Source organism: Nipponia nippon, unplaced genomic scaffold, assembly GCF_047370975.1.
Source record: "Nipponia nippon isolate SJK-2023a ecotype South Korea unplaced genomic scaffold, ASM4737097v1 scaffold_1, whole genome shotgun sequence".
Lineage (NCBI taxonomy): Eukaryota > Metazoa > Chordata > Aves > Pelecaniformes > Threskiornithidae > Nipponia > Nipponia nippon.
Genome location: NW_028262290.1, coordinates 66651116 through 66676354, shown reverse-complemented (window position 1 = coordinate 66676354; position 25239 = coordinate 66651116). Strand labels below are relative to the sequence as shown.

The window sequence follows — 25239 nt, the reverse complement described above, 5'->3', positions numbered from 1 at the left end:
AGGTGGCCAAGAAGGCCAACAGCATCCCGACTTGTATCAAGAATAGTGTGGCCAGCAGGACCAGGGAGGTGATAGTGCCCCTGTACTCGGCACTGGTGAGGCCGCACCTCGAGTACTGTGTTCAGTTTTGGGACCCTCACCACAAGAAGGACATTGAGGTGCTGGAGTGTGTCCAAAGAAGGGCAACGAAGCTGGTGAAGGGTCTAGAGCACATGTCTTATGAGGAGCGGCTGAGGGAACTGGGGTTGTTTAGTTTGGAGAAGAGGAGGCTGAGGGGAGACCTTATTGCTCTCTACAACTGCCTGAAAGGAGGTTGTAGCGAGGTGGGGGTCGGTCTCTTCTCCCAAGTAACAAGGGATAGGACGAGAGGAAATGGCCTCAAGCTGCGCCAGGGGAGGTTTAGGTTGGATATTAGGAAAAATTTCTTCACTGAAAGGGTAGTCTGGCATTGGAACAGGCTGCCCAGGGAAGCGGTTGAGTTGCCATCCCTGCAGGTGTTTAAAAGATGGGTAGATGTGGTGCTTAGGGACACGGTTTAGTGGTGGACTTGGCAGTGGTAGGTTTACTGTTGGACTTGATGATCTTAAAGGTCTTTTCCAACCTAAATTGTTCTATGATTCTATGAAAATATTAAACAATGAGAAAAAAATAGCGTTTTTTTCCCCGTGGTCTTGTCTCTTGCATGGCTTCAGAATCTTGTACTTGACAATAAAGTAGTTCCATTATACACAGATAAGTATCTTGCAATATACATAATATATAATTACAGCTGGACTTCCAGCCTTATCTTTAAAGAAAATCCTTGCTTTTGTGAGTTTAGGTCAGATTCTTGATCTCATCCAACTTTCACAGCCATGTCACAACTTCATGTATTCAAACTTCTTCTGTAACCAATGCAGCCAGAGCATTCTGTATTATGAATATAAATGTAAAGGTGTCTAATGTTAAGAAAGAAAACAGAAGAAAAATTGCTAAAAGTGTTTCCATATGGCAAACAAGTTTCTTTTTGTTTTATTTGACAAATCACTGTATTGGTAATTGCCACAAATGTAGGTCTGGAATACAGTTCTCAAATATGCCGTCCACTGCTAAGAATTTGATTAATTGACTCCTCATTTATTCAGTTACTGCATCAATAGTTTGGCATTTTTAAAAGTTAATCTTTTTTATCCATTAATAATTATTGTTTAATCCATATCTTGAAATATTCCTAATGGTCGGTTTCATTAATTTAATAAAGAACAGCAAAATATCTCTTTTCTAAATACTATCTAGTTTGTATCACAGCTTAGTTCCAAACATGTGATTGACCAGGACTTTGAATAGTCTCATGGATGACTTATATACGCAGGATAAACAAGATCAGTTTGAATACATGGGTTATTTTGAATTTGTCAATGCTTTTATCGTGTTTGCATGAAATTTGATACGGTGGCAGCATAAATTGCCAAGGGAAAGAAAAGGAAAACAAAATAAGAGCATTCACTGGACACTAGCTGAATAAATAAAAGTTTTTATTCCTAACTCTGTGACCGCACTGCTATATGCCCTTGGGCATGGCACTCTACTCCTTTTTTCCTGTGTTGCTCCTCTTTCTTTTTCTTTTGTCTGTTTGAACTGGAGCTTCTCCCAGGTGGGTACTGGAGGTGCTAATTAGGATAGCTAGCAAAGTGGGGTCCTGATCTCTGTTATGGCCTCTAGGTGTTGCTATAATACAAATAATTAATGAAAAGACATGTTTCATAGCATCCATAGAGGGAGTTGCCAATTTTTCTCAGAGCCATGCTTAATTTTATACAATTAAACCTCTCTCTATCTCCCTCCTCTCTTCAACATAGCTGAAATTTTAGCTTTGTATATTGGACAAATGAACCTGAATGTGAAAAGTAAAGGTAGGAAAGCTGTACAAAGAGATTTGACTCACCTCTTGTTAAAGTTGCTCATTTTGGGGTGCCTTGGTGCAAGCCTCCTGTCCAAGGACGGTCTCTACTAGAGGAACCCGTTATCCTATTCCTGACCCAGCCCAACCTTTCAATGCCAGTCAAGCATTGGGCATCGCATCCGTTGCAAGGACGCTGCCACTGATGTGGTTTAGGAGTGCACGTAAGGCGCACGTAAGGACACAAGTGCAGGTGATCTAGATCAGGACACAGTACTCTTCCCATGTCTAAGGACACAACTTATGGCCCCTGAAGTAATTACAAATTGAGAGACTTGTGAGTTTAGTGAGGATAAACTTTTTCTTGTAGGGTGAAAATTCGGACCGTGGTGCGGGTTGGTCGTAAGATCTGCATGTTTTGCCTAACAGGGGACTATTACGCAAAACTCATTGGCATTCTCATTAAGGATTTTAAGATTTTTAGTTTAATTTTAGAAATAAGGCATAGGGGGAAAGGAACAAATAATTTGGAAGAGTTTGAGCAACCTTTTGTTTGTCACATTTCCAAAGAAGGAGCTGCCAGTCCCGCAGCCCGCCACAGCACACCATTTGATGTAACCTCCAGCCGAGCAGTTCCTGCAGGAGAACAGCTCTCACGGAGGTGTGCCGGAGCCATCGGTACTTATGGCAATACTCGGAATAGCGGCAGATGCCTCTCAAAACTGCATTTGTAGAAAATGCATTTGTAGCCAAACAGTTTTCTCTGGCAGGGGGTAGGTGATCGCTCCTACAAAGCAAAGGCACGGTGAGGAAAGGAACTGGACGCTCATTTAAAGAAAGTGCTGCAGGTGCCTGCTGGAGCGATGTCTTACCAGGATTTACTGACACAAAAGGGACGGAAGATGGGATCAGAGCTCTTTCCAGCCAGATATAGCCACTATATGGGACCACGAGCCCTATAGCCATCCCCTTCCCAGCATGGAGGAGAAGTACAGTCTGGGGCAGGCAGCCTCTCTGCTCTGGTCCATATGTAGTTCAACCTCGGGGACAACCATGGTCCAGCTCTCTTGAGATTGCATAACCAGATACTGCAGGTCTTGTATTTATATAAAAGCTATTTTAATCAAAAGACTAGCCATTAAATTGCCAGTGTTCTTAAGCATGCTTCACCAATTTTTCCACTTTTAAGACTCAAATAGACAATTTTTTAAATGTTTTATAAACGATAAAAAATTCACATCATATTTTAACAGAATTAAGCATACTTATTCAACACACATGGGGCCTCTGAAAAAAATGTTATTCAATTTAATAATTTTAATTTACATTGTATATGTACAAGAGCATTTCTTTCAACCCACAGGTTAACACCACAAAAAAAAAAAAAAAGAAAGAAAAAAGAAAAAACCTACTGCGGTTAGCGGAGTGAAGAAACTCTTGAAACACTGTTGTCTGAAATAAAAGCAAGGCACTCTCCCTTAACACCTGATATATTCCTGAATTCTGCCTAGACAAAGGCATGTTCACGCTGAGAGAGCTCTAAGAAAAGTAGTAGATTTATTCTGCGTTAACTGTTTCTTTTACCACTGTGACCTGTCACTGGTTGTACTCTAGGATGAATCCGTGTATTGAAGTTGACATGAAGGACAATTCCACAGATGATGGGACCTGGGAGAGTATCACAGTTAAGACTATCTATGGAAGACTGGAGGACACCGGCTACGTGAAATCTCACACGGGGCTCTGGACCTGCTACCTCCCACTCACATTCCACTTAATAAATAAACCTTGCTCAACAAAAAAGCAATTTTACTGTACTATGCTGATTCGCCTGAAAATTGTTTGTAAGGGCCCACTCGCAAGAAGCGCCTGCAAGCCCTCATCTGGCTGGTGCTCAGCACCTGGCAGGATTTGTCCCTAGATAAAAGTAATTTCTCAAGGGACCTTGTGTCTTACACAAGGAGACAAAAGTAAACATACTTCTGGATTTTGTGTCTGTATGTTTTTGTATGCGCACATGTGTGTGAGTGTATATATATATACGTATATATATATATTTAGTATATACAAAAGCAAATTCAGTCAAAATATATTTGTCTTGCTGGTCAGGCTTGTTACAGCAACCTACAAGAAACATTAGCTTCTCTGATATTTAATTATGCTATTATGTTTGCACATAAGCTTAAAAGTCAATACAAAAAGCAATACTTTTCCAAATATTATCTGCAGGTAAACCGGAAATATTAACTATAGTGATTAGAAGTCTGTTTCCTTATTGACACTACTATAAATCTTGATATAAGAATAATTTTTTCATAAAAGCACATCCAAACATAGTAAGTGATAAAATACCAGATTACTATTTGAAAACCATACAGTGACTCGATATCAGGGTTATCCTTTGCAGCAATTAGGCAATTCATTTGGCATCTGTTTGATTGTATAATTTAATTTCCATATAAACAGCATAGTTTAAAAAAAGACAAAAGCTAGAATGTTTAAAGCTAACAAAAGATACAGTGACATCAGGTTGACATTCAAAAATTTCCTTAGCAAAATGACCAACAAAATTTTGACTTAATACAGTGCATATAAAGTTTTTTAGAACTAAACTTTTTAAATATTATTTGAATTTAGCAAAACATGAGCAAGATTTCAATATCAAAGTGCTAAACAGTACTGCCTTAGAAGTCACTGCAAATAAACTGTAAAATAACTCTGCTTGTGATTTGACAGATATTTTATATACAAATGGTTAATAAAAAGACACGCGCACACACACACACGCACACAAATATAGGTATATACATATATATATATACACATTATATATATGTATATAGTTTTCCAACTGGTGTATCTGAGTCAGTGTGAACACCCCATTTAGTTATCATGTGTAACAGGGCTCCCATGAGCTGGCAGTCATTGCAATAAATACAGGCAAAGCCATTACAATATACCATGCATACAAACATTTATACAAATAAAGACACTATGCAACAAATTATTTCATATTAATATGGCATCAACAGTATAAACATACAAAAAGGAGTACGAACACGGAATGTTTAAACGCAGCCCGCTATATCCTTCCTAGCACTTACATTCATACTATTTTACAAGACTTGCTTGTTCTTGAAAACCATCTTCTGTCCGTTTACTAACTCGTCGCTTATGTTAGAAGTCTAAAACTGAACTATCCCTGATGCTGACCCTGTATGCTCCAATCACTACTTACTCGGATTTCCTTAGCTAAGGAACAACTGAGCCACAATTGCTCCCGTGTCTTCCACATACATTTGTCAATAAGTTGCGCTACATGGAATCAAGTTTGGAAAACTCTGTCAGGTAAGTTAGTGCATGTAATTTTCTCACTTGATTTCTTCCGTTTGTTTTCATAGTAAAATAAATTAGTTAATAAACGAGACTTAGTAAGACAGCACTTTAAAAAATTGCACTTGAACATGGGAGCTAACAGCCATTGTCATTTTGCTATATTTGATTCGTATGAAACGTTCAATTGAATGTACTTTGCTAAAAAAGTGAATTTTTGTTTCGATTGTGCTGATGTATGTGCCCTTGATGCAGGAAGTATGCTAAAGGTATCCTCACGAAACACATACTACCCTGGCAAACAACCGTTTGCTGTTCTTGTTTTCAAACACAGCTTCTACAATTTTATTCCTCATATGCCATGAGGTGTTAAACAACAGATTTAAAACAGTCATGTTAACCTTTTACTGCTGCTGGGATAGCATTGTCCAAAAGTGCCATATTAGCCATTTAAAAAACCCAAATCACACAAAAGAAAACAAAGAACACAACCCCAAACCAGTAAGCCAGTACGTTTCAGGCCTCAGGTTGTAAGGACAAAGCGCCAGAAAAGACCTCATTTTAGACTCGGAGCTGCTTTTCTGTTAAGTGAGGGCAGAAATGTTAGCTGTAAGTCACGATCCGTTTGCCTGCTCTGGTGGGCGTTTGCCTTTCAGGAGGGTGGTTTGACTCAGAAGGGTAAGGTGTCCAGAAACAGCCTGTCGATAATGGAAGGGGCTGGCACCAAATCTTCCAGTTTCAGGTAAAAGATGCGCTGCAGTCCCAGTGTGCAGAGAGAACGCAAGTCAGCCAGAACACCCAGTACCTTCGGCTCCGCAGACTCAAGCGGTTGTCCTTTGTTTTGGCAACTGAAAGTTAAGTGATCTTTCAAACTGCTTGTGATCTTGTTGCATAGCTCTTCCACTTTCTTTGGTTCTTTTAATCCATGTCGTTCTGCAAAGCGAGAGGAAAAAACACATCAGCCTCCCTACCCCAAATTGAGAGAGCTCGTTTTCTTCGGTGTGACCCAAATCCACACTCTGGCACTCAAAGCGAAAAATGCTTTGCAAGTATAAGATTTCTCAGAACAGTTGGGGTTCTATGATGTCAGTTAACCTTTCTGCCACACAAAATAAGAGATGGCAAGTGCCCTTTTCTCTTTAGCTGCTAAAAGAGGCAGCAGAGATGCTCAATTATGATTGAAATTCTACTACAAGGACTCCAAACATCCTTCGTATCTCGCATAATTTTCATGATATGAGACAGAATTAATTGGGTGATTTTCCAGCAAAACTATCACAGGAGGTGTTTTGGAGATTTCCGTGCTTCCCCACCAGTTGTGAATGCTCAATAACTATGGCAACCATTATTTATTCAGTGAACTCAAGTGGCGATCGATATCCTTAGCCAGCTCCATCAGCGCTGGGCCTAGAATTCCACCAGGAATTCGCAGACACTCTTATAAGAAACTAAAGGCACCTTACCACCCTTTGTTATTTTGATCAGCTGCTGCTTTTTAGTTTATTAATCTTTAAAAGGTCTAAGACAAAAGAAGCCTGGAAGTTAACTATTTTGCTTTGAGCGAGCAATGCCTAAAGTGAGAAGGCAGCTGTTATCCGTCACCAAAACCTCGGCATTCCTAAAAGGAAGGGGAGCTGGGGTATGGCCCCCTTTGAATAGCCTTTTAAAAGGCTACAACCATGTTAAATGCATCCACAGTTCTTTAAGCGTAAGCAGAATGAATCGGATTTGTGATTCGTTAAAAGCAGGCTCTTTACTGGTACATGGGGAAAGACAATTTTGTGCTTTTTGCTATCAAGATTGAGTGGGGATAAATTCATATAACATTTCAGAACAAATGATTTTGTGATGTTTTGATTTGCCTTTGACTGAAATTCACAGGTAAGAACTTGCTCAATGGCAAAGTCATAATCATTTACACATGAAATAGAATAATACCGGATAGGACAGTCTAAGAAAATGCAGGTTAAATGAATTTTAACCAACTAGACATATAAAATCAGTGACAGCAGGGGACAAGGAGTAATTCTGGCAGTTCTCGTCTTTGATGCATTTGAAGTTGTCTGCCTTCCCTGGCCCTCTCCCCCACCCCTGGCAGCCACGCGCCATATTGTGCCCACTGCCCCCAGCTCTTGTTCCTCTGCTCCAGGAGGAGTGGGTGATAGATACTTTCTCTGTCCGTCCCCTAACGAACAGGGAAAAGAGTAGAGTTTTCTTTACTTCCAGAAGCAGGCGTGGTGTCTGCGCAAGGCGCAGTGGTGCCTTGCCCAGGCATGTGTATATAAACTCCTCGCTGCCTCCCCTTACCGCCTGTTTTGGCTAGATGTTCTTGACAAACCAATAAAACAGATGGGGTTCAATGAAGGCAGTCAGAAGTGTAAAGGTCTGATTTTTCCACTGATATTCACCCATTTTACACTTTTTTCAACTTTATTTACTGAGGCAGAGCCAGCTCCTGAAGAACACTAGTTTGGGATCAGAATCAGAGATGTGCAGACGTGTACATCTCTGGCCAGAAGTTACTGTGTTCTATCGTTTAAGTACCATCAATCTGCCCTGTTCCTTCAGAGCAACACTCATCCAAGCAGTAACATCTGCTTCAGACATCTTTTCCACCTTGCAGGAATTAAAAACCCTAGGTATTCCAAGTGCCTTGTTTACATTAAAACACGAGGAGTAGATGAATATTTAAAGCCTTTCCAGTAAATGGTGTATAGTGTAATTATGTAAGCCTTAACTATACAGGTCACTGAGAGTAAATACTTAGGCAGATTCTGCCCTTAAAAATCTTGGCGGATAAATATTTTATACAGATTTGAAAAGCTGTAGGGTTTTGGTTGTGTTTTTTTTTTACCACTAGCCTACTGAGAGAATCTGCAGGACATTAAATTAATCTTGCAGTCTTTGAAGAGTTCCCATCTTTTAATCTGTTTTGAGGTTGTTTCCTGGCTGTGTAAGTGAAGATATCTTTATGGACCTAGGGAGCTGAAATACTAGAAAGGATCCAAAACCTGACTACAAATTAGCAGAGCACATTTTTAAACCAATGCGTCAGTAGGTGTATACCTTGCTGCAGAGCATGGAAAATTATCTCTGGCTCTGGAGCACGCAGCAACGTTGTTAACATTTCCATCCAGAACTAAACAGTCGTTGTCTCACACTGACAAGTTCAGAAGGTTTCATGAACAAATCATGTCTTTGGTGGCTAGCCGTGAAACATACTGATGCAAAACACAGTATGTGCAAAGATTTTAATATTAGTAGCCTTGCTTTAAATAGCAAAATAATGAAAATTCAGTATTAAGACATACTCTGTCCTTAAGCCACTCTCTGGTGCTACAATATTAAAGCAGTCTCTGATAAACCGCGCTGTCCTCTCCTGCATCAATTGCCATGCAATGGCCTTTGCTACTTGCAAACCTCTACAAAGGTAATTCCTCACAACTGGAACCGCCTCGCTGGAAGAAGGAGTTCTCAGTCTCCAGTCCCTAAGGCATCCCTTGTGGACCCATAGAAAGTCAAAGCCACCTGTGTGGAAGCTCTTCCACTAATAAAGGGCAGCATATGCACTGGCACTGCCATTGCAGTCGCTGGTGTTAGCATCCAACTAGTTTCTGGGGAACGTACTAGTATAAGAAACAACTCATCTCTTAGGTAGACCTGAGGAGTCTTGGGTCTAATTTACTCAAAGATTTAAATTTAATAGTTAGGGTTCAAATAGCAGGAAACATTTTCTTGCCTTTTCCACACGACCAGGCTCATTTGGGCCAAGAAAGACCCACAGTCTTTCTCACTCAACCTAAAGACAGCAGCACAAGGCACCTGTGGTAAGTATGTGCACCGGTGCTGAAGCTGATGGCCTCTAATCATTCGCCGTCTTCCACAGGACGTTCTTATCCACATGGGAATGATAAGGCCAAGATTTATCCCAAGAAGGACAGCTAGTCAAAACCCATAGATTTTCTCTAACTGATTGAGGAGGTGTGTAAATATTATTGTATTCAGACTTTCTTATAATGACAATTAAAAAGGCACCGGGTAAAGTGAATATAGGATTTCTCAGCCTTGTGTTTTAGGATACCATTGATTTTTGCAAGAAAAATGGTGATTTATGGCAAAGATGCTCTCCATAAGCCTGTCAAAATGATTCATCGGAAGTCTTGCCTCTAAAGCTCTGCAAACTTAGCAGCTCATCCTGGCAAACTGAAGGCAGCAAGTTTTTTACACCTTTCTCCTTTTCCCAGGAATCTCAACACGATTCTGTGCTATAATTACGCTGATCAGCAAAAACTTGATAGGAAGAAAGTAAAAGAGCAGGAAAACCTGTTACCAGCTGTGCTAGTCCTTCTTTCCCTAATCTCTGACACGGGGTAGGTTATGCCAGGGCTAGGCAGACGGAGTGCTACCTTTATGAGAAACATCTCTCCAAGAGCACAAGTATTTCAAAGACCTTGAGTATCTCAGAGACCCTTGAGCTCTGTGCTCTGTGTCAGGGTGGCTCAGTTTTAGCCTTAATTCATTCTGAGGTGCCAGTCCAATCAGAAATGCAACAGATGTCCGCTGCAGACTTAAAATAGGCCTTTTGATTGTCTCGGTTTCAATATAGTTATCTGATTTTCTCTTCCCCCTTCACAATCCTCTTCCCCTTCTATAACTCAAATAAACACAAGGCTCAGTTGCCTGCAGCTTTCTGCTCGTCTCGTGCACGCTGTTACACAGCAAGATTGCAACTCGGCATATCCAAGAGTCTCCTCTTGCAATCTGGCCCATATTTATCCTGCCTAACTCTCGGGCACTTTACAGGGGTGCCCAAGCGAGGAGCGCAGACTTCTCGAGCTCCTTCTAACGTCAGTGGAAGGATGGGCATTTTTAGAAGATAATCAAGATTTTAGGTGGGTGAATCATCTTCTGGAGGTGCCCTGTATTCTCCATCAGCTGTGCAAGGTACCTAAAGTCAGATGAGCTGAATGACCACACAGGACATCATAGTTTGCTCCCTCCTTTAAGAAAACCACAACGTAACACACAGACTGCTGGTTGGTGTAGGAGGAAAGAGTTCTTGCCTCAGCAAAAGGGTGGGAGGGGAGAAGGAGGAATGAGTACTTCACTTTGATGCTGACAGTGTTTCCCTCGGCAAAGTGGCGGGGGGAAGGCAGACAATGCAATCTGGAGAGGTTTTTTTTTTTTTTTTTTATAACTGGCTCTCCTACACTCCTCCAGTCTGCCACCTGCTCGTATGTAGACCCAGCACACGAAGCACCCACTCTGGAGGATCCTGGCAACAGGACTGAAGGATATCTGCTGCTGAAGAGTAGGTGAGCCTCCCTTCCGTAGGGAAGTTGGGCAAATTCATGTTCAGAAGGGAACTGCGGCAGCCAGACACTTTTTAGCCAGACCGGACTCCTTACTATTTCTTGGTATGACTGATGGTACTAAAAATTGTGTTTGTAAACTGGAACAGAAAGCCCAACAGCAGGAAGGCAAACAGAAACTTGTAATTAATTGAAACCTCACAATATTCTTCCATGTTCTGGTGCCAGTCTAACAAAGCATTAAGAGTGTGAATAAGCCCAATATATACAGTGGCTCTGGGCTGGTCTGTAACACACTTAAAACAAAACATATGCCAAAAGAGCTTGGCTGAATGAGGGCTAGAATGCTCTGTACTCGGCAGCATCCCGCTGGGAGTGTCAAGTGGGCAAAACAATAATATTTTGATGTGGATAGAGAAAGAAAGAGGGAGAGAGGAAAAGAGAATCAACGAGAGAGAGAGAGAGAGAGAGAGAGAGAACACTAGCTGTTTTAGAGCGGGCAGAAATTTGATGCTAAGTTAGAGTGTGCCCTTGAGATGAATCTCAACCTTTATATTTTGACAGTTAGAAAAACTGTAAAGCAGAGCATTATAAATGGTCATTTGGGAAGTTAAGGAAGCATTTTCAAGAATAGGCTGAGCTAATATCTGGTCTACTCTGCAAGGCGTCATCATCAACACTATGCAGTCCAGCATGGAGTGGTTGTGCAGGAACACTGGTGATCTACGCCACACACTAAACTGATAGAAATCGTCCATGTGGAACGAAGGACAGAACTGGTCCCAAGATGACCAGCATTTTCTTTCCATGTTGGCACTCTTCTTCAGCTCATTAGATCCTATATCCCAACAGAATAAATGATCCAAAGAAAAAGAACAGGACAGAACTCATTTCTTGCTTTCATGGGGATGTGGGGTGAGTGTCGTGTGTTGTTTCCTAACTACTTTCTTCTGGCTGATGCTCAGAGCGCCGCTGATCTGCTCTGGAGGAAGTTGTGTCCAGCCCTTCTTAACCAACCGAAGGAAGTAAAAAAAGAGAAGAGAGACAGAGAGAGGAAGATCCTAAAGGAGTACCTTAAAGAAAAAAGATGTGCTTTGGCATTGCAGAGTTTAAGTTAACTGTTTGCAAGCCACCCATAATAAACCAGATGTCACTTCTTTCATTCTGGGTGCTCTTTCAAGCTGATGTCCTATCTGAAAGGACTTGAAAATTCAGCAGCAATCCAACATGATGCTTTTCCTTCTAGGCAACATACTGCAAATTCCCAGGAAACATAAAATAAACAGCAAAAGCACAAATATATGGACTTTCTAATGGATTATACAATGCAAAATATTACAAAATCTTTTCCTGTTTATTTTATGTTGCACATACCTTTAGTTTTACCCAAAGCAAGCAGTGAATTAGCGAGTATTGTGGTACTCACTAGGTCTCCTGTCATTCTCTTCAAAATTACTAAACAGAACTAAGGGTCATATGTGCCTACAACCACACAACCTATGCTGTGACCTGCAGCTGTGGTTGAGATAGGAGATTTGCAGCTCCAAACAAGTCAGCAGGGTTAGTTAAAGGGCACCGGAACTACTGGGGCTCTTACTGGGGAGCCGATTTGACATCCCAAAATGAGAGAACAGCCTTCAGTATCTTGGGACACTGGGAACAGGGGAATGTCTTTTAGCCTCCAACACTAATTTTTACATTTATTCCCTCTTCCTTCACTGGTAGAGAGATGTTAGTTCTCCCCATCACTCTTGGAGACCAGAGAGAGAACATGCGAAACAGAGTAGCGACTTCTCTTAATTTTTGCCTTCAGCAATAGAATCATAGAATCATTAAGGTTGGAAAAGACCCTTAAGATCATCGAGTCCAACCATTAACCTATCACTGCCAAGTCCACCACTAAACTGCCAATGACTAGGTATATGAGAGGGTTTGTTTTCTAAGAGCATGTCTGTCTTTGGGCTATGGAGAGCATTCATGAAATCAAGAACAAACAGGTCATTATTCCCACGAGCGTTTTTCTTTACCCACAGAGACAATTCTTGAATTTGGTGCTACCTAAGATGCTGTACAGTATTAAAACAAGCTATGACTATTATACAACACTGAGTTGTTGTCTTTTTCTTTTCTTGGTTGAACCATCAAGTCATGAAAAGTTGATTAATGCAAAATAAGAACTGGAGCAATTTGTGTAACAATGAAGAAAATTTTGCTCAAGCCAGCATTTCGGTTTTGCAGCGTTGCTAATAAAAGCAAACAACTAGATTCACAAAACAAAGCTTTCCTGCTCCTTCCTGTCTTGCAGCCCAATGACATGGATATCCATCTGGGACATGGGAGATGCATGGTCAGATTCCCTTCCTGTTGGAATCAGACCTGAGACTGGGCCTTGGGTGTCCCTCTGAGCACCAGCTTGTCCCCCAGTCATCAACACAACAGCCATCCTCCAGCCTGTGAAATATGTCAAATGGCCTCAGCACAAAAGACAGCGATACTCAATAGTCGGATATCCTATGTTCCTGGAAAAGGTCACTCTCCATTGCTCTGACCCACAAAAAGGGCTTGAACCAGGGTTTGCTGACTACCCATTGCCTCCGACAGTCCATTACAGGAGAGAAGAGTACCCTCTCCAGAGATACAGAATGGCACCTAAAAGACCCACCTAAATCTAAGCCAAGCCTCGAAACAATGCTTAAAAATGTTCAACAGAGTTCAGATTTCCAAAATTTAGCTTTATTATTTTTTCTCTTTTGGTGGGACTAGCTGCAAACTAGCACATGGCTTGTCATACTCAAACTGCAGGGAGAAGACAAGAAGACACTTCTCAGGGCATGCAATACCAGAGGCAAATCTGAAGGCTTTCCTGAATATAAAATTTCAATATACTGTCACTGAGAAAGTCTCAAAAGAACCCTGCCCACCAGCATTTTGTGCTGTAGTGCTCATAGAGCCCATAGTGCTCATATGTAGCCATAATTACCTAATTTCCTCTTTCAAGTTTTTTTGAATATCGTTCATCGTTATACAATACTATCCATTTTCAGGTGGCCAAATTTCTGGCTGAGTCCCTAAGTTAGCTAGCTGCCCTTGGAGATCTGAAACCTGTGAATATAAATCACTAGACAGAGGATCTTCAGTCTGATTTAGATCACACGAAAGTATATTCTGTCCTTAAGAGCAAATTGGCAGAGATATATTGGCCTCATAAAATAAAAGAATAAGCAGAAAACAACATTAATTTTAAGCACCATCTCATAGAGATGAGAAAATCAAGAAAAGCTTGACAAATACAGAAAACCTTGAAGCTTTTATGGACAGAAATGCTCTCCTTTTAAAGGCAACAGTTACTTCCATTTGTTTAGAAACTTTGGGAAGACCAGCACAACATAGCCAACTCCTGAGAGGGCTGTTATCAAGGAAAGGAAGAAATGTGGGGCATTATCAATTAAAACCTATTTCTATTAAACCTCTTAGGATGACCTGAGCCAGCCACTGGAGAACTTTGACTCTTCATGTAAGGGCAAGCAAACAGTGTCTAACTGAACAAAGAATTATCATGTTAAAACAGGGCATGGGTTTGCGAGGAGAAAAACTTTTCTTCCTGTACAATAGCTTTTACTACATTCACTTAGACAGCTTGCTGGGGATCCTGTTCATCGACCTGCATCCTCTCAGTCTCCAGGAAGCTCATCAAGAATATCTCAAAAAGACATATCTAATATCTAGTAAATAATCTAAATCAATGATATGTGCTATATATATGTGAACATATATGCCTGTATGTAAATATATATGGAGAGAGACAGCACCTGTCCTTGATTTATAGATATCTAAATGCATAAACATACATGTATACATTGTGTATGTATATAGGTATGTATATACATACACACATATATATGTATGTATAATACATATATGTAAGCATGCATGAACACATGTCAGTGGATGTTTATATATAGGAGTAAAAAAATAAATTGGGAATGTTCTTTCTCACTTGAACATATCACTCATTTTGAAATTTTTTCGTACAGAACAAAGCAACTCCAATGAGTTATTCTGGACTTAAGTGTTTTATCAAAGAAACCAGAATCTGGACCTTAATGCACCCTTTCCAACTACAGAAAAAATGAACAGAAATTCATTAAAAAACAGAAAATCATTTTCTTAAGAAGCAGAGAGTTAATGCTAGAACATGTATATGCTAACCCTTCACCCACACGCAGGAAGGAAACGTACCATGCAAACTCTGAAGCCAAAGTCTTGGCCCCACAAATGTCAGCAGGAATTGGCCAATTTACAGTTTTTACATTTGCCGTTGAGCGTTTTATCTCAGTGTTTCCCTAGCATCACCTCATCCTAGGTAAAATGAAGACTGCAGCTGATATTGTTGAGGCCACCGCCTGCAAACTGGTGGATGCCTGAAATGCAGGAGGAAATCAATATCCATCCCAGTGGAGCTTATAGCATCCCTGGGAAGATCCAGCTCAAGGCACGCTGAAGCCCTGTCTCACACTGATGACACAGTTGCACTTTCGTACTACCAGCTTTTCTGAAATGAGTGTGAGGCTCTCAGCAGAGATGACTGCTGCTCTGACTTCTGCTATATGGTTGTCAGACACCCTTCCTCCCAACCCTTCCTGCTTCCATCTGCCATGCCTCTTCAACTGCAAGAAGCCCAAGGCATGCAGTGTGTACTTCAAGGGGCTTTGTTGTTTCAGGAATGAGAAAAATCACACTCGATAAGGTTATGCTCCCCCGTTTTGTACTTACTGTCCACATTTGGCAGATTCTGACATTAGTTTCCTGCTATTCGCCCCAGCAGGCAGAAGGGGTGATATGGTCACATGCACACCCAAAACCTTTCGTGCAACTGCAGACGAGGATTTTTTTCTTATTATTCTCCAGTTTTCTCTCTCAAAAAAGCAGTACATGGAATACCTACAGTAGCTTGGCTACCAAAAGCAGCCTGACTGCCCTCGTGAAGCACTCTTTCTGGTCTAGCTGTCTTGCTGAGAGGTGAGTTATACTAGCTGCATGGCTTCTAGCCCTTGAGCTACCCTGATATTAGTATTCCTACAGAGAAGACCTAGCTCTGGTCATTTCATTAGGCTTTTCTGTGAATTCAGCAAGTATTTTGAATGTTTTTGTAGGAGCTACACAATTTGCTCGGAAGCAGTTTGCTTTTTAGAGACTATTCCAAGAAAACAATGAAACCATGAAGAAATAGAGCGTTAGATTACATTTTAACAAGGGTATCTGATGGCCTAATGTTAGTCCACAATTTCCGTACAGTCATTACAACGCTTAAAAATCATATTCACTTTACCCTGAATATAGCTAAGTTAACTGAAATTGCTCAAATCTACATTAAAGCAAAGCACTAGAGTCTGAAGCTTTCTATTAACAAAGGAGCACTTACCTGTAATCATAGTTAGAGCTGATAAACTTGCTAAGGCTGGGATATCAAGGTTAAGGCTCTTTAAGTTTAAGGAAAAGTCTTTAATAGAGTCGAGCCACTCCCCAAATCCACGAAGGCACTGAAGTCTATGAAGCACAAGTCCATTGCAGAATACAAACTTATCCTCAGCAGTATCAGACCTCAAATAAAAATCATTGAAAAAATTAGAAATGCATTTTCTACTTTACAGCAAAATGCATAACCAGTATTGAAGTGTCTGTCATTTAAAATCCAAGGCATATTATCCTGAGACATATGTGGACATTCACGTTTGACAATATGTTTCTCCCTTGGGGCCAAAGTACAACAAACAAGCTTCTATGATTGCTTACTTGGTAGAGTTATAAGCCTGAGGTTAGCTGTAGCATGTGGTGTAGACTGTCTAATTAGTTAAGATTTTGGTCCTGCCCAAAGGCATAAACAGAGAAGACATTTTACATTAAATACTGTATGTCTGAACCAAAGGAATACTAAGTGAGTGCATTTTGAAATACAAAACAAATAAAAACCGGAGAAAGAAGAGATTCTGCAACTCTCAGCATTTACTTAGTCTCATCTGCGTTTTTCATACTGTAAAAATTGGTAAGGAAAAACAATGGAAAGAAATGCATGCAATAATGCACCACAATACACATAACATCATAAACTCTTTTATGTGAAAACCTGTCTGTAAGAGAGCTATTACAGCCAAGCTCTCCGCTCCTTCCCCTCCCTATTGCCAATATCCCTGTTAAAAACCACATGCAAGGGTCATTTTCAAGCTAAAGAAAGAAGGGCATAATTCAAATCACCAGTTTGGAATTTCCCCAGTCCCTGAAAGTGGTTTTGGTAAAGTGTCTTAACTAGTGCCAGACTGACAAATAGCATCTCACTCTATTAAATGACTTGGTATTAAGAAGAAAAACAATCTGAACAAGATTTTAAAGCTTCTTTATCCCTTTCAAAAACAGATGACAAAGATGTGCATGCGCAGAAGAAGAGGGAAAAGGGAAAATCTTTCATACTGAAGGTGCTTTTCTGTAGTTTATGCTGATGAGTATGAAGCAATCTTGCTCAAATAGTACCCGAGGATCAATTTTGATTGCTATGGAAGAGGAGGATGGGGTATATCAAATAAAAAGAAGCACATCAGTGAGATCTATGCTCTCTTTTTAAATCACTTTCTTGTTTTTCTGCGGCGTAAAACAAATTAAACACCATATCCTGTGGATTCAGACATTGCTGATGTTTTGTGGGGTTTTTGGTACAATTGACAATGTTCGAAGATAGCACCATATTTATTCCTTAAAAATATTTAGATGGATAATTCTTCACATCAGCTTAAGAGGAAATGAAATAAATAGTTACCTGATGGAGAGTCTTAATACAAACAGCTCCAAAAAAGCTGATTCTATGAGTAATGTCTGATCTTCTTTTGGGAGGTCAGTAAATCCTGGGATTTTTTCTGCCCAGCCTCTAGTTATGTCAATGGAGGCAGTCAGAAGATTATAGAACTGTTGTACATGTTCTGCATCTGTGCCTGCAGCAGCCTGATCAGTGGAACAGTACTAAAATGAAAGCCACAGAAAGCAACGTTATATGCATTTAAGGGCATTCTGCGAAACACACAGCATTACCTGCCCGACAATATTTCCTTCTGTGGCAAAGCTGGTATTATTATCAAAGGCATAATAAGTAAGTCTACATCTATCTACCTATTTGGCTACCTACAGGCATTTTACTGTTCAGAGGTATATTGCAAAAATATTTCCACATGTACAGAAATTGTTTAAAATTTATAAATAAACTATAATACGTATCACAGTTTACAAGTACCTGTATGTTATTAGTAAACAGAAACAGAAACCTGGTGGGTAGGATAATTTCTATCACACTAGAAAAGGAATATTACTTAACTTGCTACAATTAAACACTTCCCATTGATGAATTTGTCTCAGTATGTCCAAAATGCAGATTTCTTCCTAAACCTCTCAAACTGCATTTTATCTGACAGTGATGGAGACATGTAAGATAAATCATCTTTTATCTGACACATGCAGCATTGCTTCGTTTGAATACAGAATTGGTTCAGAGTAAAACAGCTGCCCCATATCACCTCTTACCCTTCAAATAGAAGCATTTAAGGTTCAGGAGAACCTATTATCCTGCTGATGTGGCCATAACTCTTCCAGACACCCACTCGACAGGCTCAGCTTGCTCAGCTTCCCCGTGACCCTCTGACAGCTCCCTCCCTGATATCTCCTACTTCCCCAGCAGTGGATCCCTGTCACTCCCATGACGCTGCTCTCTTTCTCTTGGCAGAAAATACAACAAGAGCTTTCGTGGCTTAGTCCGATTCTGTGCTTGGAAAGCGCTGCTGGTTTTCTGAGCAGGAACTGAATGATTTGGGATTTATTGTAATAACATCCTCCCCATCAGGCATCTTGTGGGTTATTTCTGGGAGAGACTTCATACTCACGCTCTCTGGGACTCAGCCAAGGAAGGGTTGGGGTGGTCTCCATGGGTGAAAAAAGTGTGCATGCCCTTTGGAAACGCCTTTCCACATGCATTAGGGCTTGAGTCTGTCAGCCTAAAGGTCTCCCTAGCAACTCCCCAAGCCAGAGTGGAAGCAGAAAGAGCCACATCTCTTTCCCGATTGGTAACAGCGGGCTGGGAGGACCTTATTACGGGCGTGCCACTTGGGCTGCAGATATCACCCAAGTTGCTTACTGCAACCCAAAAGACACCTCTGTGCAGAAAAGAGCGGCGGCAGCAAGCAGAACTTCTCAGGTAGGTGTCCTGATCTCTGCCTGTCCTAGTCGGAGCTGGTTGCTGCTGGTAGGTAAGGGATGAAGGGGACAGTGTCAGAGTTGCTGATTGATTGGAGAACCATAGCAATCCTAGAGACCTCTGGCCATATCTGGGGTACCAGTGCTAGCCCTGCATGACTCTGTTCTGCTTACCCAACACTAACTGCATGAGTTTCTCATGGTAAGCTCCAGCTCACATCCCTATTCAGCTAGTGAAACACATGTGATCTCTCTGATAAAATCCATGTGCAGACAAATTCTGCCCCAGCTAGTCCGAAGGATCCTGTGACGGTGAAGCAAGTAGAGGCCAAAATACAGAGAGGATGGGGAGCAGCGGTAGAAAAATCTGTATGCTGCACCATTTATGTGTTCAGTCCCCCAACTGAAGGGAGCAGTTGAGGATGCTCAAGCAGCATGAAACAACTACTACCGGCACTGGACTGCAGCAAGATGCACTGGGGTCATTAGTGGGTAGAAAAGGATTGTATGCTTTTCCAGAGACCTTGCATGTTCTGGACCCTCTTAAAATGAAGCTGGGGAGAAAGCCAAGACAGCGTGAATGTGAGTAGACGGGCTTTTCCCATTCATGGCCTTCAGCTTCTGAAGGCTCTGGGAGATGTGCTTTGCTGCACAGGGGCTGAGCTACGACTCCTCCTTTCTACATGGGGAAATGGAAAAGGCTGATGGAAACTCTTGCCTCACCACAGGTACTGTTAAGGTAAGACACATTCTTGATCCTTTGATCAGTGAAGAGGAAGGAAAAGAAAAGGAAAAGAAAAAAGATACTACCCTAAGTTCATTCTAAATATAACTCATCACAAGTCAGCATAATTATGTCAGGTATTAATTTGCTCCCAATATTTATACAACATTCCTTTGACAAAGTAAGGCAAAGTTTTAACATTTTCTAATGAAGCTGAATGCTGCATTGTGTCACATAACTATGAGTGCTACAGTACGGTATACCCCACGCGGGACACTTAATTGAATTAAATGCATCTAAAAAATTGTAACCTGTATTTGTTGCTACAGTTTAGCCCATGAGACCGATTTTAGAAGAAAGATAAAAAATTATATGGAATTGTGTAATTTTTAGCTGCTAGCTACAAAGAGTTAGCACTTACAAAGAATAGCTGAAGTAAAATATTATTTACTTGTAACAGACTTATGAGTATATAAGTAACCCCAAACAATACGTATGGCTCTGTTTTATGCACCAAAATCTGTGGGTTTTTTCCATGATTATTTCATTGAGAAGAGGTGATATTTGACCTAAATTCTGACCAAGACAGCTGGTAAGCCTGCCCTTGGTCAGGAGGCCACGGTACAGAAGGGCTTGGATATGCATTTCTTAACCTGCCCTGTGCAAACTGGAGGCACGCCGGGAGAAAGCCAGAAGACAAAGCTCTGCCTTACTCCCTTCCTCAGAGCTCCTTTGGGAATTAAATGAAACCCGACTGTTACTCAAGGAGGGGGTTGCACATGTAGCAAGCAACATTAACTTGTATGGTATATCTAAAGCGATTCGGAAAGCCTGATAGCATGACCTGGCTCTACCCTTTGCCTGCTTTCATCAGACCTTCATCAACTGCTACAGCTGCAAAAGCCTAACAATAACTTCTCTGCACAGAGGAGAAGTGATGATTGTTTTTCCAAAAGCCCCGATATTTGCTTAATTTTGTGGCTGGGGAAGGGGGGGATTATTACCTAAAAGCTGCTCTCTCCCTCCAAAAAGGCAACATTTCTATTTAAGTTGGTGGCTATTCTGCATGAATAAGGACGGCAAGATATAGGGTCTGTTTCTCATCTCACTTACTTAGAAGTGTAAACTCATGGAATTGTACCAGTAAAACAGGTGTGAGACCGGACTGCGGCCCTTGGCCTTTAAAGAGTTCATAAACCAAATTCTCTTCCTAGCAATTGCTTTTTGAAACCAAGTACCTAAATATACCATTGCTGCGGACTGGTAAGTTAAAACCAGTGCTGAAATGAAAAGTAGCCATGTTTTGAACAGAACCAGTTCCAATCTGTTTTGGTTTAAAATTCATAGCTTATGTAATTTATTTTCGGTTTTGTTTTGGGTTTTTTTGTGCATGTGTGTAGGTTTTTTTGGAGGGAAGGGGTACACGTTCCTCTCTGAAACTCTTACCAGTATTTTTAAGACGGTCAAGATGTTATGGCTTGTAAACATGAAGACCATGCTAAACATTAAGGTCGTGTCTGCGGAAATTTTAGGACTGACTCCAAAGCCAGGTTTCCAGATCTACCCATTTGTGGTGCACGGCAGGGTCACGGCCTAACTGAATGTGCCATAAATTAGTCTGTACAGGTACGGAATAATCCTTCAAAGGGATTTTTTAGCATGGCAGTGTGTTTACTGCATATTTCGTTTAGTTAATCTGTTTTTACACAGCATTTATTTCTGATCTCCCTTAACTTTTCAAAATAAGTGTAAGGTTTATGAAGAACATAAGAATCTATTAATTTCTTTCAGCATATTTTTGTCTTTTCAGTACTGCTGAGCATAACAGACTATTATATATTTTATTGTAAAGAAAAACTCGGATATTAATATGTCCTAACAGACAATCATACTTAATCTTTTAGCTACCAAGACTAAATTAATTTACTGCCAATCATATGCTTCCTGTAATGTCCAACAGAATTGTTCAACAATTAGATCTATGGGCTGTTTTCATTAAAAGAGAAATCATTACTGCAGGACAAAGAAAAAAGTCACATCAAAATACACAGTTTTCATTCAGTTTTTTGTAAATGCAGAAGAACTTTGTATCTATAAATAAATAAATACATATGGTTAGATACTGCTTTCATGGCCTGGGCTATTATACGCCTGTAATTCTGAGGAACCCAGCAGATTTCTGGCAAAGAGCACAGCTCGTCACACACCTCAGTATTTGCAGAATGACCCCCTGAGACATTCTGGATAAGTTAAAATACGGGTAAATATGGCTAATGCGTTCTCCCCCCAAAGGCTGTCAGATGCTGAACAGCTAGATTCTTAATAACAATTTGGAAAATTACATGACTGTATACTTACAGATTAGCTTGAAGAAAAGATGTTACAGCATGCTTAAAATTGCTAAATGATATATGTAAGTATATTCTAAAACAGAATAATGCCATTTTTATATAATCACAATCAAATATGTTTTAGTATTAAATATTACTTAGCAACAAGTGATAAATGGCCAATGTAGATGTTGTCTGAGTACAGCTGTATTTTTTACAGCCTCAGATTTAATCATATTTCATTAAGGGGAAGGAATTTGATCTTGTTTTTCCTTAGCTGTGTTTTTTTTCTTTTCCTATATCAACCTGCCTAAAAATGTATTTAACAAGCCATTTCAATGCTGTATTTTAATAACTATGAAACAGTTTTTTAACCTTTCAAAATAGGCCATGAATATTTAAATGTTGAATATGATACGTTAAAGAACAAGGTTACAAAAATATATAATCTCTGGTAAAGCTTTGCTGTGATAATTTTTTAGAATTTTGATTTTAAAAGGTTTGTTTTACAAATGTGAATTTTACTGAAGAAATATTCAGGCTGGGGTATCCAAAGCCAGACCCTGGTCCCCTTTGAATAACGGCAAAATTCCTGTTGATTTCAATAGAAATGGCCCTATCCATCCAGTATTACTTTCCACAACCCTTATATCTGATTACTAGGGAAGTGCTATTAGACATTAGCCTTCAGAACCTGGAAATTAAGATACTGGACATATAAGTACTGCTCCTGAGTATGGTAGATTAATCAGTTGTATTGCAACTGCTAGTGTTTTGGGACAGCCTTTTGCAAGAAGAACGCTCTATTTATCCATGCGTTTTTGCTTTCACTCAACCATGGAATATACTGCAGGTAACTTTGTGATCGAGATCCTCACGACGAATAGTTACTAACACTAATTTCTACTGCACCTCCTTTCCCCTCATTGTCCACCTACCATGAAAAGACATGGCTGGCTGGACAAATTTCTACCCTCATCCAAATTTCACATTTAACTTCATTTGAGCAAACCATCTGGTAAGTAGAAATGCAGTTCACAAATCATTTCTACGTGGAAAACAAACAGGCAAAGAAAAGTGAGGCTTACTCTTGAATAGTCAAGCTCCCTGGGCGTGGAGTCAGTTAAAGCTCGTACGAGGGCGTTCATCATGCTGATGGGAGGAGAAGGCGGGGAGGGCTGAGAGGGTTCTTGCTGTAAGGGGCTCTTTGGTTTGGAAGGCAGCCGACCTCTTCTCCCTTTCAGGCTGTCGGTACGGACAACTAGGTTAAAAAAAACCAAGGGAATTAGTTGTGAAGATACCAGCAAACGACGGATCAGAATGAACACCTGCTTTTCTTATGGTGGCCAGCCCAGCAAAAATAAGAGCATTCTCCATTTTTAGCATATGCTGAAAATGCCTTTGGTTGGAAAGGAACACAAATGATACCAAAATTGTCAGACCTATGATCATAAGCAGCAATGTAGCTGCTTACTTAAAGCCCAGCTGTGTTCCTAGTGTTTGTACTTGGTTTGCAGCACATCTGTGCGCCCGTGTATGTGTGCCCATGCACACACACACACACACACAGACACTCTACTGCTGAAAGAACACTGGATGTGAAACACAAATTCTAATGTTCCTACTACTGGTGCACCTTTTAAATGGCAAATTCAAAGTAATTTTAGCTTTCTTGAAGGATTTGAAAAAAGATGGTCACACTATATAGGTTCTGTTATCCATGTCAGTATTTGCAATGGGACTGCTCACACAGCATTACTCACATACTTCAATATTTGCAGAACTGAGACTAATGAGTTGATCCTGTTTCCATTTAAATTAATTGCAAATTTACAATCAGCTTATGGGAATGAGACAAGATCCTATGTCGAAATGCACACAATCCAGTGCAGCCCCCGGTGAGATAACAGGAGGAAGCCAACAGCATTATCGAGCAACGCTCAAAGTTAATAAAGGAGACATTTTGGCCAGAGTCAAATTATCCTCTCGTGACCTTGCTGTTCTTGAACTCTGGGGTCTAAAGTCTGGATATGATAATATGGGTGAAAAGAAGAAAATCAATGCATTCTTACACAAATGCACATATTTTGGGGTAGAGTTATGAATCCCATCACTGTAAAATTCATTGTAAAGACATCCATGTCCACACGCACACACACACACACGCAGGTTCATTAAACGTAATATTTCACTGTCTGGGATAATAATAGCAATAGTCCTCACCTTCTTTAACCATGCCGACGCTGAGACACTTCTGAAACCGGCAGTACTGGCATCTGTTACGACGTCTCTTGTCCACTGGGCAGTTTTTATTTGCCAGACAAACATATTTTGCATTTTTCTGAACTGTTCTCTGCGAAAATGCAACACAAAAATAGTAAACTGATCGTTTCTTGAACAACTTAGAACCTGACAAAATGTGTTTTAATTACAACATGAAAAGCGACAGTGCAATTCATATAATTAGATAAAATTAATTTCCTAACACACTAGCCTCCAGGAAAAACAATTTTATTAGTGTTAGCTGCTGACAATGAAAATCATCTAGGATTGTTCTGAAGCAAGTCTCTGGAGACAGGCAACTTTGAATGATAAAATCATATCTGAAATTACCAGGTCATCGCATCTACCTTTGGGGATTAGATTATCTCCGCTTTTAATATCCCTTTGGGAACAATTTTCTACTTGGTTCATTCCCTTGATTATTGCTGACCTTATTAAAATAAAATCAAAATGATCTGCGATGTACTTCTCTTGCTATCGCTATTGTTAGTCAAATACCACAATAACTGGTTTGGTTAGCCATTAAAATCATCAGGGAGAAAAATAAAAATACCAGAAACCCCTACAAAATATGTTTAGTTAAATATTCTGGAAAAGCCAACCTGCCCTGGGAAAAAAATAGGCAGAATTATACTGTAGTTACATACATTTAATTAACTCTCAAATGATCTTCAAACTATACAATAAATTTAAAATTTGTAAAAACCTGGTAAGCCTTGGCAGAATGTAACAAATATTGATGAAAAAATGTATTATGTATTTCCATGCTTAAAATCAAAGATACATCAATAAATAACACAGCACCAAAAAAAAAAAAAAGACATTAATAGGAAAGACATCAGAACAAGAACAAATTCATCAGCTCAACATTCAACATTAAATCTTTCACTGCAATTAAATTAATGGAAAAATGTTATTTCATAATTTGTGTTCCTTTTGAAATAACAGCCTCAATGTACTAAATATAAGAAACACAGCAAATATTGTTCATTGTGCTTTAGAGCTGAAATCTGTTTAATTTTGCAGAATAAGCTCTAGATACCGCTCCCAGTCAAGGATATGCTATTGATTTCCACAGGGGCAGGATCAGGCCCGTAAGAGCTGCTATTTCCAGGTTATTTGTGTTTCCTTTTCTAATGATATTTAAAT

General features: G+C 40.1%; 1 protein-coding gene across 1 annotated transcript in view; it reads right to left on the bottom strand.

The window, feature by feature from the left end:
- Positions 1-3022: 3022 nt before the first annotated feature.
- The window catches only part of NR4A3 (nuclear receptor subfamily 4 group A member 3), a 29931-nt gene continuing 7714 nt past the window's right edge, over positions 3023-25239 (bottom strand). The window contains exons 4-8 of the mRNA XM_087758299.1: positions 24031-24160; positions 22896-23068; positions 17333-17532; positions 15947-16125; positions 3023-6145 (exon numbers count right to left, since the gene is read on the bottom strand). Coding sequence (XP_087614425.1) covers positions 5883-6145; positions 15947-16125; positions 17333-17532; positions 22896-23068; positions 24031-24160 — 945 coding nt within the window. The 3' untranslated portion in view covers positions 3023-5882. The remainder of the gene's footprint in view (positions 6146-15946; positions 16126-17332; positions 17533-22895; positions 23069-24030; positions 24161-25239) is intronic.